Source organism: Leuresthes tenuis, unplaced genomic scaffold (assembly GCF_036924035.1).
Source record: "Leuresthes tenuis unplaced genomic scaffold, fLeuTen1.0.hap1 SCAF_8, whole genome shotgun sequence".
Taxonomy (NCBI): Eukaryota; Metazoa; Chordata; class Actinopteri; order Atheriniformes; family Atherinopsidae; genus Leuresthes; species Leuresthes tenuis.
The window spans coordinates 18,552,298-18,570,232 of record NW_027325362.1 but is presented as its reverse complement, the minus strand read 5'-3'; the positions used below and the strand labels follow the sequence as shown (position 1 = coordinate 18,570,232).

General features: G+C 42.0%; 2 protein-coding genes across 4 annotated transcripts; one reads left to right on the top strand and one right to left on the bottom strand.

Moving 5' to 3' along the window:
• Nucleotides 1–101: 101 nt before the first annotated feature.
• On the bottom strand, nucleotides 102–1,240 carry mrpl14 (mitochondrial ribosomal protein L14). Its single transcript, XM_072391235.1, has 3 exons — nucleotides 1,132–1,240; nucleotides 823–925; nucleotides 102–542 (listed from the first exon to the last, which is right to left on the bottom strand). Exons 2-3 carry the CDS (start codon nucleotides 900–902, stop codon nucleotides 173–175), a joined length of 450 nt encoding a protein of 149 aa, XP_072247336.1. The 5' UTR covers nucleotides 903–925; nucleotides 1,132–1,240; the 3' UTR covers nucleotides 102–172.
• A 253-nt stretch (nucleotides 1,241–1,493) lies between these two features.
• Nucleotides 1,494–17,676, top strand: LOC140313201 (CSC1-like protein 2). Of its 3 annotated transcripts, none has more exons than XM_072391223.1 (24): nucleotides 1,494–1,805; nucleotides 6,749–6,967; nucleotides 7,197–7,276; nucleotides 9,263–9,301; nucleotides 10,387–10,477; nucleotides 10,581–10,618; nucleotides 10,711–10,853; nucleotides 11,690–11,741; nucleotides 11,859–11,967; nucleotides 12,071–12,141; nucleotides 12,678–12,758; nucleotides 12,881–13,004; nucleotides 13,938–14,071; nucleotides 14,189–14,326; nucleotides 14,544–14,697; nucleotides 14,888–14,994; nucleotides 15,108–15,194; nucleotides 15,306–15,371; nucleotides 15,540–15,702; nucleotides 16,171–16,276; nucleotides 16,462–16,629; nucleotides 16,711–16,826; nucleotides 16,916–16,981; nucleotides 17,481–17,676. In XM_072391223.1, the coding sequence occupies exons 2-24, from the start codon at nucleotides 6,797–6,799 to the stop codon at nucleotides 17,658–17,660; spliced, it is 2,484 nt and encodes an 827-aa protein (XP_072247324.1). In that variant the 5' UTR covers nucleotides 1,494–1,805; nucleotides 6,749–6,796; the 3' UTR covers nucleotides 17,661–17,676. The 3 variants fall into 3 exon arrangements, with proteins under 3 accessions (XP_072247324.1, XP_072247323.1, XP_072247325.1); XM_072391222.1 differs by having other exon boundaries at nucleotides 9,260–9,301; XM_072391224.1 differs by lacking the exon at nucleotides 9,263–9,301.
• The last annotated feature ends 259 nt before the right edge of the window (nucleotides 17,677–17,935 follow it).

Sequence of the window (17,935 nt, the reverse complement as noted above, 5' to 3'; positions counted from 1 at the left end):
AATGGAGCCTATTGATAAAGACTCGATTATATTACTGTGCATGTATCTAGAAACAAAGCACAACTTATAATAAAATTAAATAAAATAACACATGCCACATGATGAGCCTGGCAAATTTATTAAAGACAATGTGGGTGAAAAATGTTCATATAAGACACATTGAACGGTACAGTTAGACAAATGAGCTGGCAATTGCCAGGACTTTAGAATAATCTCCTCCTTCCATTTGGCGGAGATGTGTGGGTATAGGGACCTTAATCCTTGTTCCTGTGGGGTTGCCGTTGTCCTCGATCAGAACCACATTGTTTGAGTCAAAGCGTGGACTCATGCAATCTCTAGGCATTTTGTGTCCAACGATTAGGGCTCTCTTCTTCTGTCCTTTGATGGCAAGTAACACTTTGTCGCCAACCTTTCCGACACCATTCTTGGTGTAAACGTGGATCACTCTCGGTGGACGGTGATATGGTGTGTTTCCAAGAGAGCTGTTGTCCACCACACGCACCCTTGTCATTTTTTGTATGGCGGCTGCAACAGCAGATACACTGACAAGACAAGAAATAAACCTTTTCAGTCATTCTAAACTTACATCCTGCTGGGACAGTACTTGCAGCTAAATATCATTGATCACTAGTTCTCAGGCAAACTCCTTATTCAGCAGTCATGGCATGTAAGGTAGAAACCTTTCCACTTGGACTGAATTTAAAGCAAAAAAAAGAAATACATAGATGTCATATTCAACTGCATTCTGTATTATCCATTATCAGCAACTAACTATCGTATTTCCTAACATGTTAGTGGCAGAGCCCCAATAAAAAATGTTACCTAATATTTCTTTGAAAAATTGTGGACGAAGTCTCCACGAGGAGCCCAGGAAGGGATCTTGAAAGCCGGAGGAGAGCCATGATTACACCAAGCACTGTGTTGACTGTAGAGAGAAATGTTAGGGGGTTAGCAGCTAATAAGCTATACGGTTTTCTCCGCTAACTATCTTTATATGGTAGCCAGACAAGATATTAAAATAGGAAATAATATTTCTTTGGCTTACAGTATTTGTACCAAAATAGCACAAATACATGTACATTTATGTCGGAATACGTCAAAGTCCAAGTTAAAAAACATTGCTAATGTTACCTTTCTGTCACGCTCCATTCCAATGTCAAAAAACGTCATCAGCAAGCGACTAACTACTTCCAGCCAGGTAGCAGACAAAGTTAACGTAATCAACAAATATTCTCGATTCCATGATAAAACTGAAATTCAGTTTTTCTTCCACAACTCTAAACGTCAATAATTTGTGTATGCAAAATCATAAATATCGAATAAAACCAGAAGACGACATAAGCTTGTTTGTTACGTCATAAAGACGCGCAAAAGAAAAATAGAACTATAACAAAGTAGAAACTAAACACGGACTACTATGAGGGTGACCACGTAGAGAGATGCATACATTTTCTATGTAATCTACTTCTATATAGCAGATCCAAACCCAACGTCGCTTGCAGTTGGACTGGTTAGATTACCGAGAGTTGTTCAACCGGCTGGTTGACAGACATGACCGTGGCAGCATAGATGTGATTATCAGGACTTACAGTTAGCGAGACAGTAATAACTAGTTGCTTATGATTTGTCGTAGTCTTCATAACCGACTGAAATTGGATTTAAATTATTCGAAAGTTATTAGATAACCTCCACCTGTTATTTACTACAACGGAGGGCTAAGTTAGCCAACGTCACCGTTACAGTTGGCTGCTAGCTCATATTAGCAAAGTGTAACAGTTTCTCCCTCTGCTGCGTATCAAAGCAAGGTAAGTTAATGTTCTTATCCGGCAACTTTGTGTTAAATGGTGTCTCACGACAAAACCGTTACGTTGTCCAGTACAATGGAGCTTGGTAATCCCAATAGATGAATAAATAGGGAGCAAACACATCCCGTTACCATTAGCGTCAGGCTAACTTGTCCAACTGAACTATCTGTTCCCATAATTTTGCCGAAGTTATTTTTATTCAATCTTTCGGCATTCAGAACTATAATATTGTTAAAAAACAATTAACTGTGATATTAACGATATATTATTCTCCTCTGTGGTGCCACAGCCCACACGTTTGCTCGCTGATCGCTCTTCGATGTGTTTTGTTGACAATGATTTGAGTCTCATATTAAAGAGCAAGTTGGTTGAAGGCGAGAATGATTTTTGTTTTTTCAAATAACCCAGAAAACTGTTCGGTAATTGTTGTACATGAACTTTAAAACAGAAGATATGTTGGTGACTGCAACTCTACTCGATAGCCTGCCCATATAACCCTCGGGTTAAATGTAATGTTCTGATAAGCCTTTAGATGAACAGGGAGAAAAATCATCGATTCATTTCGCCTCCCGGCTTCCTGGCGTGTTTAGCACCGCTGCGTTTAGGTGGTTTTCCAACACATGCTGACTTCATCACGGATTGAAGACTAGTCAAGGCTTGACTCAAGGTGCTCTAAGACTTTCCCTGCATGTGCAGAGCCTATAAAAGGATAAACTTAAGTTGGCTGCTCGCGTCTTAAGATTTTGTTCATGTGCTACTCTGTTGTGCAGTGGTTGATAAACATCAGTGGAAAGGTTTCAAGAAAGGAATATCAGTCTGACATCATTCAAAGTGATAACAACTTAATTCAAGCTAAAAAAATAAACAAAATTCCCCACTGGAGTTACAGTGTCTCACTCAGTCCTGAATACTGGAACCCAGCAGTCGCCATGTTTGATGTCTTTTGTTTTTCTTTGAAAAATGGATGATGAAATTACAAGCGCAACATGATGCCATTAAAATGGAACCATTCCACGTTGTTTTAGTGGCACGCTCTTGAACTGAAACTGAAAACCTTCCCTTCAAACCACACTCCCTTTTAACACAACTGTGCATGCTACCTCATGAATTACTTAAAGATTTGATTGTTCGCACAGCTCTTTGTGGCTCTGGAGGTTTGAGTCGGCGCAGGCTCTCCCTCACAGTAAAAAGAAGGGCTTTTGACTCCAGAATTCAATTACGGTAGTTGGATTACTTTCCCGGAGATGATGTGGACAGATCCCGTATTTTTTTGTCACTTCCCGTCAACATTCACAGTCTTGATCCCACTGTTGGATTTCAGTGTCAGTAATTTAGACCAACAAATGCTGAGTATGCACGCATGTCAGTTTTCCCTCATTTGCTCAATTTTTGCATCTCTGTGCGGTCATAATTTTACATAATGCCGTGACGTGATTATGAAACCATAGCTTGACATCATCAAAACCCCGTAAGAAACCAGCCAATGTCAATGATTTACATGATAACACCAGGAAGGCGAGTCGGCCTCATCATCCTTTAGCATTGTTGGAGAATTCATTCCAAGTTGTTACGAAGCAGACTCTTTTGTGCTTTCACATTTCAGAGTGGACTTTGAGTTTCAAAAGGTGGATGAGATTCAATGAAATACATTCAAAGTAGTGTGACAACACTTTGACTTCACTGAGCAGTTGAACTGTATGGGCGGAAATGTGTGGTTTACATAAGCAGGCCACCTTTCTTGTTGGGCGTGTATTCATTCTTCTTCATTTCCATGCTGCTGATCAATGTATTAGCAACCCTGCAGATGGAGACTTGATCAGGAAAACTTATTATTTTGTGTGTGCGTGAGCGTGGTGTAAAGAAACACTTGGTATTAGGTGAATGCTTTGAACAAACTCCACAAATATCTGTTTGTGGCTGTTTTTAGCGGTAAAACTGAACACTTGCATAAGTTAGCGGCAGCTGAGCCTTTGCAGGTTGCTTCTATATTTTCTGTGGTAGTAATTTTCTGTCGGCCTGTCCGTGCGTTCACCAGTAACGGTAATATAAAAGGGTCAAACACAGCCAGGTTCCTGTTGGAATGTAATGTGCATCCGTACTTTGTTACGTGCGGTTTTATTGAGTTAAGAAGGCAAGGCAGCTGTGCTTTGCAGCTGCTGACGGAGTTTGTCGCCCACCGTATTAAAGCGCTGAGTGACTGACTCACACAGAAACTAAAAACTATGTTGAAGATAGAGAATGGATTGAACTGTTTGCGTCTGCGCACACATTAGGTGCAGTTTCTGTTTAAGTTTAGTAATCTCTTTTGCTGTTGGCTCTTGTATATTTTCAGATAATGGTACGATTAACTCTGTTTTGATTAGTAACACCTAATGAGCATGCTGCTGCCTGCACAGAACTGAATGAGTCACTTGATTATATGATTTACTTATTTATTTGTCCCGGTAGTCATTTTGTTTGTCGAGGCAGTTGTATTTTGTCCAGGTTGAGCTTTGAATGGTCAAGTGTTGGATTTTCTCTCCCGCTGCCTTCATCTCCGTGATGTTTATTTGTATTTGGAAAAATCTGTCTGCCAGACTGAAGGTATCATAGCAACAAGCATAAGGTGGAAAGGTTACACAGAGCTTATAAGGCACTGACTCATGCTTTCATGGAGTGATGGGAATGTTAAAAGAAGCTTTCTGTAAAGTCAACCATTGTACATTGTGTGTGCCAAATCCCAGATCAAACCCCGAGCTTACTTCATGTCTCTCTACGAAGCAGCGGAAGGATGCAATGAGGTTAATTTGCGCTCGCAGAATCAACCATCTCTAAAAGGCATCCAGAAATGAGATTTAACAGGAACTGTGGAAGACGAAACAAAATCTTTTAAGACCAAAAGGAACGCTGCCTGCTGTTTCGAAGGGACTGGATGCATTTGTGTTGTGTGACATGGTATTACAGGAATAGAGAGAAGAAGTGATTCCAGGAATATCCCTGAATTAAGAATGCAAATGTCAAACAGTCATTCGAGGTACTGAAACTGTGAAGAGTCTGGCCTGTGCCTCAGGACTGCGACCCAAAGCTCGCATCACAGTTCACCATAAATTGTCCTTGTCGATGTCGAACAATTAATTTTACATTTCAATGTCCGTCCTTCACTGTTGGGGATGAAAACTCTTCTATCAAAAACAGACTCTTCGCTGGCTTGGATTTTTACCACTCCTGCTGTTACTGTTCCCTTTTTATCAACTCGCTCTTCTCTTTTTTCTGTTCATTTTGTAAAAATAAAAATGTGACCGTGACTACACATTTTAAATAAGGAGCTGTATCCGTGTCTTTTTGCTGCAGGGGCTGTTTTTAATTTCCATTTTTAAATGGGACATAGCAGATATAAGGGATTGTTAATGATCTTTAATGTTCTGTGAGAATATAAATAACGTTTGTGGGTTTTTTTTCTCTCTCTGTAAGCCGGGCTCGTTGCAGTCTGAAGTCTTGCAGAGCATCTGGGATGTGCAGCAGCGTTGCTGAAGGCTCAGGCGGGGCTATGTTGTGTGCTCCTTGGGTTGAGACCGGTCCATTTGAACCCTGTGGTCTCTATCGGTTTATTGTTCAGCTCTGGCTGCGTCCCTCTCCAGTGATGTCACAACATTCCAGGGAGTGGATAAATGAGTTAGTGTTAGGGCAGATGAGCAGCATTGTGGATGCTGCTGATAGTAGTGGGCAGAAGGGCTCAAGTATAGCAGTGCGACTGTTATCGACCGAGCACCTATGTGACTTCTCCAGGCCTTTGGTCAGTCCGTGTGAAATATTCAGGCCTTGTAACGGGATCCTGTGGTTTGACTTTTGGCACGCTTGTTTAGAGTGGAGAAAGTACTTTTTGTTGGATCTCGAAGCGATATTATTTTCACCCTTTCTGCTCGCTGTGAAGTTTGCAGGCAGAGTAATAATTTGCAAAGGCAGGGCTGCTGTGCGGGATGTTGCGTCTTCCTGAGCTGATGTGTCAGATGAACAGTAGCACTGAATGGATGGGCTCATCTTTGCAGTATTTTTGCCATCATTTTATATCTCCTTTATGCTTATTTCCTGACCAAGAGTCTGAGTCGCTACATACTGACCTCAGTGTTGGGAGGTCTGACGTCAGCCAAGACATACGGTGCACCCTCAGATGAAAAGTTGTTATTTCTGAATATTTTATAACCAATTTGAATCCTAAGAAGAAGATAATTGAGCCTCTCGCTTTGTTGGTTGGATCAGGACGTTAAACTAATCTGTTTCTAATATAACTTCTTGATCCTAACGCCCTACTTTACACACTGCCTAAACTAGTCCTTTATCAGGGCATGTTAGTTCAGCTGCTTCTTGTCTAAAATGCATCACTAGACAAAAGTCTGAAGGATACAGAATGTAAAGCCGGACAGCGGGAGGTTTACCCTAAGAGGCCACATCTGTTTGACTTACCACTCCATTGCTCCTAAACCTGCACAAGATAAGAGTTTATATCTGAGCTGTCTGCTGACATGAAACACAGCTGCTCAGAAGCTGGACATCCACATGTTCAGTGTGCTTTTTTTTTTTTTTATGCCAAAGTTATTTTCCTTGAATCTATTGTTAAGGTCTCTACAAGTCATTGACACATACTTTATCATGAACAAGGAACAGAAAACGCATCATGCTTTAAAACAGCCACGTTTCCTTGCCGTTGTCCTTGGTGTGGGGAAAAGCAACAGCGAAACATCTGACTAATGACCAGACACAAATGCCAGCCTCAGAGAGGGAGATAACATTTCTGTTTCATTGTGTTGTATGAAGCAACCTTCCCTTTTGCCCTCTCTCCCTTTTGTTTTTGTCATTTTACTGGAAGCGTGACTGCTGAGATGCGTCTCCAGAATTATTCGTGACAGACATCTGCAAGAATGGAAGATCGAATGTGGAAAACTCATGGTTGTGTTTCCTCCTCACAGCTTGTCAACATGCTGCAGTGAGTGTTGTTCGGACTGTTGATCTTAACAATGGCCATCTGGGGGGTGCAGGGATGCGACGATGGAGAGATCTGCCCGACGCAGTCGCCCAATTTAACCAAGGACGACTGCTACTCTGCTCGAATTCGCAGCACAGTACTTCAAGGGCTGCCTTTCGGCGGGGTGCCTACAGTCCTTGCCCTTGACTTTATGTGCTTTTTGGTGAGTATTTTGGTCAGTAGAGCCCTGAACAATTTAAAAACCTCTTCTGCTGATAAGGTGAAAGCCTGTTGCAGTCGTTGTCTTTTCAAGATAAAATACATCCAGCAAAAGGGTTTTGAAATGTTGAGCACATTGAAGCAGTGATATAGTTACTGTAAAGTAGGCCCTTTTCTAGTGTAAATAAGGGGCGTAGAGGTGTTAACAGGCTCTGTTTGTTTTGTACTTCTAGGGACTGCTGTTTGTGTTCTCTATCCTGAGAAAAGTAGCATGGGACTATGGGCGCCTTGCCCTGGTGACTGATGCGGACAGGTAATGTATTCTGATTTCTATCCATAAGAGCACGACAGTGTTGGGTGATAATCATGATTGGTAAAAGGACAGCTCGCTGAATGTGGTTGTAATAAAACCTAAAGTAAAGGATAGCTTCTGGCTGGTAAATGAGCACCATGTGTGAGCCAGAAAAGCCATCTGTAATGTTTGTTAGAGCTTTTTTTTTTTTTTTCTTTTTTAAATAAACACTCGTTTACTATTACCTCTAAGATTTGATTTTTCTTTTTTATGATTCTAAGCTATGATTTACTTATGAATCATCTATTGATACTCATTGTACATGACATGTAGGATATGTCACACAAGGTTGGAAGTTTAATGAATTGTTTTGAAGCTTTTATGAACAACAAATAAAAAAAATAAAAAAAGTGTGACCTGCAAAGTAAACAAAAAGTTGGATTGTTTGACATATAGAGAACTCAAATGAATCAGAAAAGGCAGGCAGAGCAACTGCTGCCGGGGATTCAGCCTCTGCTACCAGAAGAGGCTTAAGCTTCGGTTAATATGGGAGCTCTTTGCTTTTTGAGTACACTTTTGGATGGTCATTTTACCAATAGATTTTGCTAAAAAGACTTGCTGTGTTTCTTGTATTCGTGCACCACGGCTGCCTGTATTTCCGGTGTTTGTCCAGTTAAAGAAATCTGACCCAACTTCCAACACACTGATGCTGTTGAACCGTCTTTGGCACAATTTCCTCATATTGTGGTTACGTCAGACTGTCCACAACTGCAAAGTTTTCAGTTTTGCGTCTTGCGTGAGTCCTTGACATTTACCACATTGATGCAGCCTAATCAGGATTTTGTGCTGATGAGGGCAGACCCAAATGCAGACATATTTATCGTAAATTATCAGCATTGAGATATTTTTGTTTAGCCTAATTGTCTTAACCGTACTAACGGTTATTGAACCGTACTAACCAGCACGTGCTGGCTGTTGGTTCTGTGGTCTCGTTACGAGGGGAGCTCTTACTTCTTTAAGACAGAAGCAGACATCACAAGGTCTGTTCTCCAGCCGGAAGTCGGTGTCAGCGGTTTTTCCTTTAATAGCAGTAATGCACTCTGACATTGTCATGTCGTGTCCCTTGATGCTGGAGGTAGTGAGGGTAGATTTCTGCTGGAAAAAGCCTCATTAGGAGGAAGATGAAACAAATGATTTGGCTCATTACCAATTTAAGAGCCTCATTAGATTAATTTTTGAAGTCTGTCTGCATCTAAACCAACTGACGACGCTCTGCCAGATAAGTTGGGATCATTTGAAGTCTCCACACTGACTGAATAATGGCTATTTTTGTGGAATCTGCCACAGAGACATCTGTGAAGAAAGACTGATCCCACCGCTCTTTTTAGCCTGCTGCACAGTGAGGTAAAACATGATCAAGTTAGCCACAGATGGAGAGCAAACATCTCTTCAGACTTCTTAAACGGTGAACCCTGGAAAGTGCTTGACACAGTGCTCCATTACCTACATTCCCCTGCTGTGATTGCGTGTGATGTCGGAGCGTCACTATTTTTGCAGCTGCATGTGAGCAGAGGATGGGGTTACGGCATGGTGGGAGGGTGGCCGCATGGGACATTTTTGTAACAGACAGGAAATGTAGTTGTAGATTGTACTGTGCTGGCTTGAAACCATTGTCTTTAAGAATCTGACAAGTCTCCTGAAAGCCTGTTAAAGAAACATCAAATAATTTGATGTATACCTTTGAAGTGTTTGTTGGTAGAGCTACAGAAGCAGTGACACTTGGCTAAAATAAAGGAAATGGATACTAGATAACAGGGCATAGATCGATGATGTATATCGGATTGAACGGAAAGCTTCATTGGCATGCTGGTGGTGTAGTATGCTTCCCCAATTCTCTCGAACTGAAGCCCTTTTTGGCCAGCTGGGTCATTTCCTCTCAACTTAGCTAAATGGCTTTGTTTTGCTTTTTTCTTTTTTTTTTCTTTTTTTTTCCACTTTCATCAGAAGAATGGATCAGCGGTACAGTCGTCTGGATGATCGGGAATAGTATGTTATCGCTCCATACCATAGACTCGCTGCCTTTTTCCTCTTTCCTCTCTTCTCTCCCCTCTTGGTAGTCAACCTAACTCCCAACTCTCCGCAGTGGGTTTCGGCCTGTTTTCCACTCTTGATGGTTTGGGCTCTCCTCCTCCTCAAGGCTTTTCCCCGTCTCAGGCTGATAACTACTCTCCCTCTCCTTGTCTCTCTTGTACTTCTGCCGTTGGCTGTCCCTGTCCTCTTTCGCTGTCCTAATCAGATCTGTGTGTGCTAATCTGTGTATTGACCTCTTTATCAAGCCTGAACTTCTCCTGTGTGAGCGCGCAGCATGAGCCACACAGACAGGACGATTACAGGGAGAGGTAATGTTTCCTGTGGTTGATAAACAAGCCCCTACTAGGTGCACCTACAGTATATCATGTCTGTTAGTGCTGAGATGTCTTGTTAAAGGAATGTTGGAAAGGAGGACGGATCAGTCCAGCCTCAGGCTTTCTCCTCATTCCACTCCCAGAGTGACATCATATGTAGGACTGGGAACTGAACCACTTCCAACAGAGCCGAGCTCCTCTTCATATGAATTATTAATTGAACTGCAGCGTCTTCCCAGCAGCGTTGATGCAAATTTATAAACGGTAAATGATAAGATCTTGCTGCTGTATTATATCCAAGACAACCTTTGGCTCTGATGGACGAACTCCATAAATCCACCTCTTGGTCATCCCCGAGTTTCTGTTACTTCCTCTGTGAATGCTCTATTCTAATGTTTTATATTCCAACCTTTCCTTGGACAGTGTTGGTGTATTCAACCTGTGTAAAGTACACTCTTAACCCTTAATGCTGCATGAAATGACTGCAGAGGTTCCCTCTGTGCTGGTTAACCAACCCAAATCCTATGGTTGGCTCACACAGGAGTGAATCTCTTCAGTTCATTTCAGGGCACGTGTTCGTGTGCGTTTCGTGCCGTCAACTTGAACCACTCTGGAGATAAACCCCCGCTGCCTTGAGAAACAAAGAACTAACATCAGCTTCAAGTATGTGGTGTTGCTGGTTAGTCGTGAAACGATGTGCAAATCTTATGGATTTTCTGCTTCCAGTATGGCCTCCACCATGACTTCTGAGACAACCGATCGCTATGAGCGCCTCACCTCAGTTTCAAGCTCAGTGGACATTGACCAGAGAGACACAGTGAGTATGCAATAGTTGTTGTAGAATGAAATCGAATTTTCTTTAAAAGCGATAACACGTGTTTTCTTTGGGACAACACTTATGATTTACTCTCCTTTTGTAGGGCTTCTGCTCCTGGCTGACTGCCATCTTCCGCATCAAGTGAGTCAGAAAGGCACCGCTGACCAAAGAGGACGTGGGCTTTTTCTGCTGTTTTGAATGACTCTAAAGTAGTTGCTGTGTTCCTTCTCCAGGGATGAGGAGATAAGGGAGAAATGTGGCGAAGACGCGGTGCATTACTTGTCCTTTCAGCGCCACATCATTGGCCTGCTGGTGGTAGTGGGCGTGCTCTCTGTGGGCATCATCTTGCCTGTGAACTTCTCGGGAAACCTGCTTGGTGAGCTGCGTGGAACTCACTGAGAGAGGACGTTTGCATTCTTTTAACGTTACAGCACGGACTGCAGCCACGATTCATGTCGTCTTGGTTTATTAATTCTGTTTGTTCGTCTAGATTCTGTCCTTCATTTTTGGCTTTTGACTAAAACTACTCGTTACCTTCTGTGCTTTTTAAAGCCACCGGAAATGGAAAAAGTTTTTAAAAAAACCCACACGCACACAACTGTAAAGCCTGCAGTTTGTATAATTATAGCACATTGTGTAAATGTGATGTAAGAGTTGGAGTCCGATCAGTTGGAGAAATGTGCACGTTCAGAAATTTCAAATCCCCTTTTCTCTGCGCTGTGCTGCAGATTAACGCCGTCAGCTTGCAGACACAGCAACAGTATTTTTATTCATTTCATTCTTATGTGATAGAAATATCCATGGGGCAAACTTATGGTAAATCAACGGCTATTTTGGCACTGCGTGTAAGCCAAAAAAAGAGTCAGAGGCACGATAAGTCGAAAGAAGGAATACAAAGTTGAGGACATACTCAGAAACTAACTCGAAAGTGACCTTGCACTGTGCACATGTGTATGTCTTCTTTACAGTATAGTAGAGTACAGATAATCTGCTCCGTCCATCTTGGAGTTTCCTCCGTCATTCAGTAAATAAGTAAACTCCAACATATTTTGCGTGTTGTACACTTAATGGGGACATTTCTGAACTAAATGGTCCTTTTCCTTTATTTCCTTCAAGAACACTTTCACAGCATGTTGTACGTTCACAGCTGTGCCTTACAGGGCCACCCTTTCAAACAGCTGATTGTCCTGCTTCTTTTATTTTTTTCTCCAGAAAACAATGCCTATAGTTTTGGACGAACCACTATCGCAAATCTGAATATAGAGTGAGTAATGCTTATTCTGTTCCTCTGTTTAGTTTAAACCATACTGTGGAGATTTATTTTTTTTTTGTTAAGTCGTCAGTTTTCCAATCCATCCATCCTTGATTTTTTTTTCCCCAGCAATGCACTACTGTGGCTGCACACCACTTTTGCATTTCTCTACCTGTTACTGACGGTGTACAGCATGAGACGGCACACATCCAAGATGCACTACAAGGAGGATGATCTGGTATAGTTTCATAATAAAACTTTGGAAACACTCTTCCTGTCTTTCTGTGGGCCTGTAATGACATGTGTTGATATGCTCTCTCTGTCTTTTATTTGCCTTGTAGGTGAAACGCACTTTATTTGTCAATGGCATCTCCAAATATGCGGAAGAGAAAGAGATAAAGCAACACTTTGAGTAAGCGTTCCCTGTGCTTCTTTTTCATTGATTCCCCTGTCCCTGCGGTTCGGATCTTTTCTAAAACACATGCTGCTCTGTCAACGTGGCAGCGAGCTGTGCGGTAACTGTATTAAGATGTATGAGAGCCATGCCTTTTCCTGTTAAAACAGTTGTCTTGTCCTGGTCCTTATGGCTGGCATCAGACAATGGCAGGACTATATGTGTAATTGTCCATGATAGAAACCAGATGAGCGGAATTAAGCAAGTCATGTGGTCGAAGGCCGAAGACTACGTAGGAGGGGGGGGGTGCTTGACTCAATTCCTACTCAGCCTAATAGTATTAACCAAAATGTCCTCCTCAGCTCCTGCTGCAAAAAAGACAACACTTGAAAGGCAATTTTAAATCAAATCAAATCAAATTTATGGGCTCATTTGTGTGGGACTGTGAACATGCTTTGCTGATGTTGAATATGTGAGTTATATACATGTTATATACTGTGTCTGTGCTTTGAAAAACGTCTTTCACTCTTTCCTTCGCTGCCTCTCTTCCACAGGCTGGCATATGAAAACTGCTCTGTACTCGAAGCTCGAATCTGTTACAATGTGGCCAAGCTGATGTACCTCAACTCTGAAAGGTATCGGTGTTCTAGCTGTAAGAGTGTGTGTAGCTTTTGTTGTTTGCGATCGTCCGATCTGCTCCACGACAGAAATAGCTCTCCTTCCGTCTTACACAGCTGACGATTTTTTTCCTATGCAGGAAGAAGGCAGAGCGCAGCAAGAAATTCTTCCTTGACTTGCAGGCCAAGGAGCACATTACCACCATGATAAACCCAAAGCCCTGCGGACACCTCTGCTGTTGTGTCATTAAGGGCTGCGAACAGGTCAGAGTGACATATTGCAGCTTTATCTCGACGCAACACTCTCCTAATACTTGTTTACAAGGCTATACTTAAAGGATTCTAAGGTTAAGATAAAGAAGGCATGTATCTGATTTATAGTTTTCCTTTGGAAGACACAGGGTAAACGTGTATTACAAGCCAAGTTTAATGCCTGTATCTACTCTTTCAATAGTTGCCTACACTACATAGTTCTACCAAATTAGTTGATTGGATCTAAACACAATTTATGGTGTTGTAACTTTTATTCTTGTTGTTGCCAAAGTGCTCCTTGTGCTGACTGCTGTATGGCTGTGACTGATATTGCATTCATTTTGCAGCTATACCAGTTGTTAGTTTATATTTAGTGGAAAGATCATGTGGCACGACACATGATTGTGGTTGGATGAGAAAAAACAAGATTACTGTAAATATGCGTAAGTGGGGAATTTGTTGGATTCCTGTAGATTAATCAGATTTGACCACAGTCCTCTTATAAGAACAATTATTTACACGTGTTTTGTGAGCATCTAGTTTGTTTGTTTTTTGCTTTGTATTCATATTATTCGAGGACAAAAGTGCTCACAAGATGCAAAAAACAAAGAAATAGAAGAGGAATAATAATAATGATAAAGGGATAAGAATAATTTTCCACAAAGAATGACTGAAATGGCATCCTTAACATTTTGCTTACATGAATACTGTTGGAATCCTCTGAAAATGCTATAATACGCTATGAACAGCCATCTAATCAGTCAAACCAGGAGCATTTCCTATTCATAAATGGTCATTAGTCTTATGATCTTCCCTCTGCTTTTAAAGATCCGCAGCTAGAGCGTTGCATCAATACTGCTATAGGCGCCAAAAATGATTATATAACAAAGTCTATGTGAGAAAGTTATTTTTTAACGGGGCCTGGCTCTTTTTTGCCCACCACAGGAAGAGGCTGTGAGCTATTATACCAAGCTCGAAGCGCAACTGAAGGAGGACTACAGAAAGGAGAGGGATAAGGTGAACAGGAAGCCTTTAGGGATGGCCTTTGTCACCTTCCAGAATGAGGCCATAACTGCCAAGTAAGTCCTTTCTCTCGTGGTAAGAGAATGGCACGTTTGTTTTTGCATTGACTAATTGCATCGCTCTCTTTTGACTGTAAAATCTGTCCTTTTGTCTGGATTGACGCATCTTCTCAGGATTTTGAAGGACTTTAATGCTTGCAAGTGCCAGGGCTGTCACTGCCGTCGCGAGCCCCAAACCTCTCAGTTCAGCGCCAAGCTGCACACACACAAATGGGCTGTCAGCTACGCCCCTGATCCACAAAATGTGCACTGGTAAGAGCGCATCGTTTTTGGCAGGACGAGACTATTGCAAACACAGAATAGTTCATTTGTTTTGCTCTCAAAGTCACACTGAGGGAATCGTTCAGACTCCAGCTCATTTTGGAAAGATTCTCTCACCCCAAATGATATGTTGATTTTTGAGCTGCAGTATCAGTTGACTGGCCAGCTGTGTCCATAACTGCGGGTGCGCTAACCTTTTTTCCCACAGGGATCATCTGTCAGTGGGTGGATTCTCCTGGTGGCTCCGCTGCTTCATCATCAACTGTGTCCTCTTCCTGCTCCTCTTCTTCCTCACCACCCCAGCCATCATCATCTCCACCATGGACAAGTTTAATGTTACCAAACCAGTGGAGTACCTAAATGTGAGTGTTCGTCTATTGGTGATGATACATAGCGTGTCCCTGAGTGTATTTACTAATGCTAAACTAGTGCAAACATTGCAAGAGGCATAACAAAGATGTAGAAAAAACTATGACAAGTCAAACCCATTTGATGTCCCCAGATTTTATTCCTAACCCAAATGTCTCCCCGTCTCTTTGATCTGTCGTCCAGAATCCAATCATCACCCAGTTCTTCCCCACCCTCCTTCTGTGGTCTTTCTCCGCCTTGCTTCCTACCATTGTCTATTACTCTGCCTTCTTCGAAGCCCACTGGACCCGGTAAAGTTGACATTTTCTTCAGATAGTTCTCTTCATTCCTATTTAACTTTGAAGAGGTTTGAGGGCTCGGCATCGGTTTATGATACATGGAAATGTTTCCTTCTGTCGTTCAGGTCTGGAGAGAACAGAACCACAATGCATAAATGCTACACTTTCTTGATCTTTATGGTCCTGTTGCTGCCCTCTCTAGGACTCAGCAGGTATAGCATGTTTCCTTTTTTTCTGCCCAGAAATACGAGGAAATTTAATATTTAACAATCATTTTTAGAAATGCATTCATCATGTCTTTTTTTCTTTGTATTTTTTCTCAGTTTGGATGTTTTTTTCCGATGGCTTTTTGACAAAAGATTCTTGGCAGAAGCTAAAGTACGATTTGAGTAAGTAGCACACTCTTGCTGATGGTCTAACATGACTCTGTTGGACACAGGTGACAGATGCAAAACAACCACTGTGAATTATTATTATTAGCAATTCAATTTAATTCTATATCGGTGCTTTTTCCGAATCCGACTTCCTCGCTGATGCAGTCTCACTTTGCTCTATAGGTGCGTTTTTCTTCCTGACAACGGAGCCTTCTTCGTAAACTACGTCATTGCGTCTGCATTCATCGGTAATGCTATGGATCTGTTGAGGATTCCTGGCTTACTGATGTACATGATCCGCCTCTGCCTGGCTCGCTCCGTCGCTGACCGGAGGAACGTCAAAAGGGTTAGTGTTTCCCCTGCTTGAGTCCACATGAAGAACTGCACATAGGTTTGAGGCCTTACACCTCAGTGTAAGCGGTCATGTACAGGAGCATCAATCATGAGCACATGCTGTGCTGTAATTAACAGCTGGACCAAGCATCTTGTTTTTGGTCATTCAGAGTTGTGCTGAAATGGTAAGCTAATAAACCGATTAGTGAATCAAATGAAAAAAATACTGTCGTCGCTCAAGTAATTATTAAACCACATGAAGCTATTCCTGTGACATCTCACATGGGATTTCTGTCTCTGATTATAAAAGTCGCTGCAACTTTACCTTGACTTGTATGTGCATCTGTACCATGTGGGGCAACTGGTGGTTGGCAGTTAAGATCATGTTACTTTTTATTGCTAAAGACCAATGAAAGAAGAAACATGCTGTAAATTATTAATGACCTTTAATAATTAAAACAGTTGTATTGTGTGTCATTAGCACCAAGCCTATGAGTTCCAGTTCGGGGCAGCTTATGCCTGGATGATGTGCGTGTTCACCGTGGTTATGACCTACAGCATCACCTGTCCAATCATCGTCCCATTTGGTGAGTTCTGCTGTTTAATGCTGGTCAGTGTTGTTTTACAGATGGTGCTGATTGAATAACTGGAGGAGAAACTTGCAAAGGACAAGTACAGCGTACAGTGGTCCTGTTCCTTAACCAGAGGCTTATCAACAAGACTGATTGGATTAGTTCCGCTAATTTCCTCTCTGTCTCTCCTCTGTGTGCAGGGCTGATGTACATGCTGCTGAAACACTTAGCAGACAGATACAACATGTACTATGCCTATCTGCCATCCAAACTGGATAAGAAAATCCATTCTGGAGCAGTCAACCAAGTGGTTGCCGCTCCTATTCTCTGTCTCTTCTGGCTGCTGTTCTTCTCCACTGTTCGTTCAGGTAAGAAGACGGCTCCATCTACTGGGCACCATTAGAAAAGAGTCCATTAAATAAACACCCTTCCGCCTTTGTCTCCCCCAGGGTTTTCTGCTGCAACGTCCATGTTTACCTTTGTGGTTTTGGTCATCACAATCATCATTTGCCTTTCTCATGTCTGCTTTGGACACTTTAAATATCTAAGTGCTCACAACTACAAGGTAACAAGAATATCATTATTTTTCTAATTCTCTTGACCAGTATTATCTATGTTCATATGCTGATGCTGTTCATGTGTTCTCTGCGCCAGATTGACACCCAGGATGAAGTGGAGACTGGACACGCAGAGTGCACTTCTACGGCCAATAAGGCAGCGGTAGGCTTTCAGTCACTTTTTCTTTGATATTGTCATACGCCTCAATACAAAACAGAAAAGAGGCAGGACAAAGTCCCAAAGACGTTAAGTCGTTGGCCATGAATGTTGAAAACTCAGAAACTAGAGCCGGAACAGCGCAGTCCATTTGTCCTACGGGAAAATAATCCTTTATTGTAAACCTGGTAAACTCTGGCTTCGTTAGCAGGTTAAAGAAGGAGGAGAACCCTCTCTACAGCACAAGTTCAAACAGACGCTACTACCTCTTGCCAAATGAACTTTTTCAGTTTTTAAGAGAACAAGAAACAAGCATCTAAACTGAAACAGAAATATAATTTCTCTATTTTTTTATCACAAGCTCACAATAAAAGGAGCTGTAGCTCAGGTCATTTTAGAGTCTAAAGTTACAACCATCCTTTAATCACAGTGGAACATACTCTGAGACAGGAAATGCTAATCAGACTTAACGTTTTGTCTTTATTTCATATTCTCCCCCCCACAGCAAATGTACATCGCTCAGGTACTTCAAGACCCAAATTCAGAGGAGGCTGGATCAGGCAGCGGCGAGGATGATGGCCAGGGGTCCTCGCAGGACGAGGAAATAATCAATGTTGAAAACGACCTGAATGAGGACTTCCAGTCTGGTGAAGACAGCCTCATTGATAATGAAGTGCGGCACTGATACTGCCTGGGACAAGGAGAGAGAGAGAAAAACAAACAAGAAAAACTTTGTTTAACCTGATGAGTGCACTGACAATGTGAATTTAACTTGGAACTGAACCGACAGTTCTCCAAAGCATCTCAACCTCCATCGAGGAAGCTGACACTAACTAACAAAAGCACACTGTCTACTAAGGATCAAGTTGCTTGTCTCTCAAGGACATTTACTTCTTTGGGTCTCGCAAAATCACATCTTCCGTGTACCTGCAGTGGGAATCTGGCTCTGGCTAAACAACC

Bases quoted from the DNA above. Each gene is read 5' to 3' on its own strand.
- LOC140313201 (XM_072391222.1), top strand. From the start codon at position 6,797: ATGGCCATCTGGGGGGTGCAGGGATGCGACGATGGAGAGATCTGCCCG. The intron at 12,759-12,880 runs GTATCGGTGTTC...TTTCCTATGCAG, and splicing joins ATGTACCTCAACTCTGAAAG to GAAGAAGGCAGAGCGCAGCA. The intron at 15,703-16,170 runs GTTAGTGTTTCC...GTGTGTCATTAG, and splicing joins ACCGGAGGAACGTCAAAAGG to CACCAAGCCTATGAGTTCCA.
- mrpl14 (XM_072391235.1), bottom strand. From the start codon at position 902: ATGGCTCTCCTCCGGCTTTCAAGATCCCTTCCTGGGCTCCTCGTGGAG. The intron at 543-822 runs GTAACATTTTTT...TTGTCTTGTCAG, and splicing joins ATTTTTCAAAGAAATATTAG to TGTATCTGCTGTTGCAGCCG.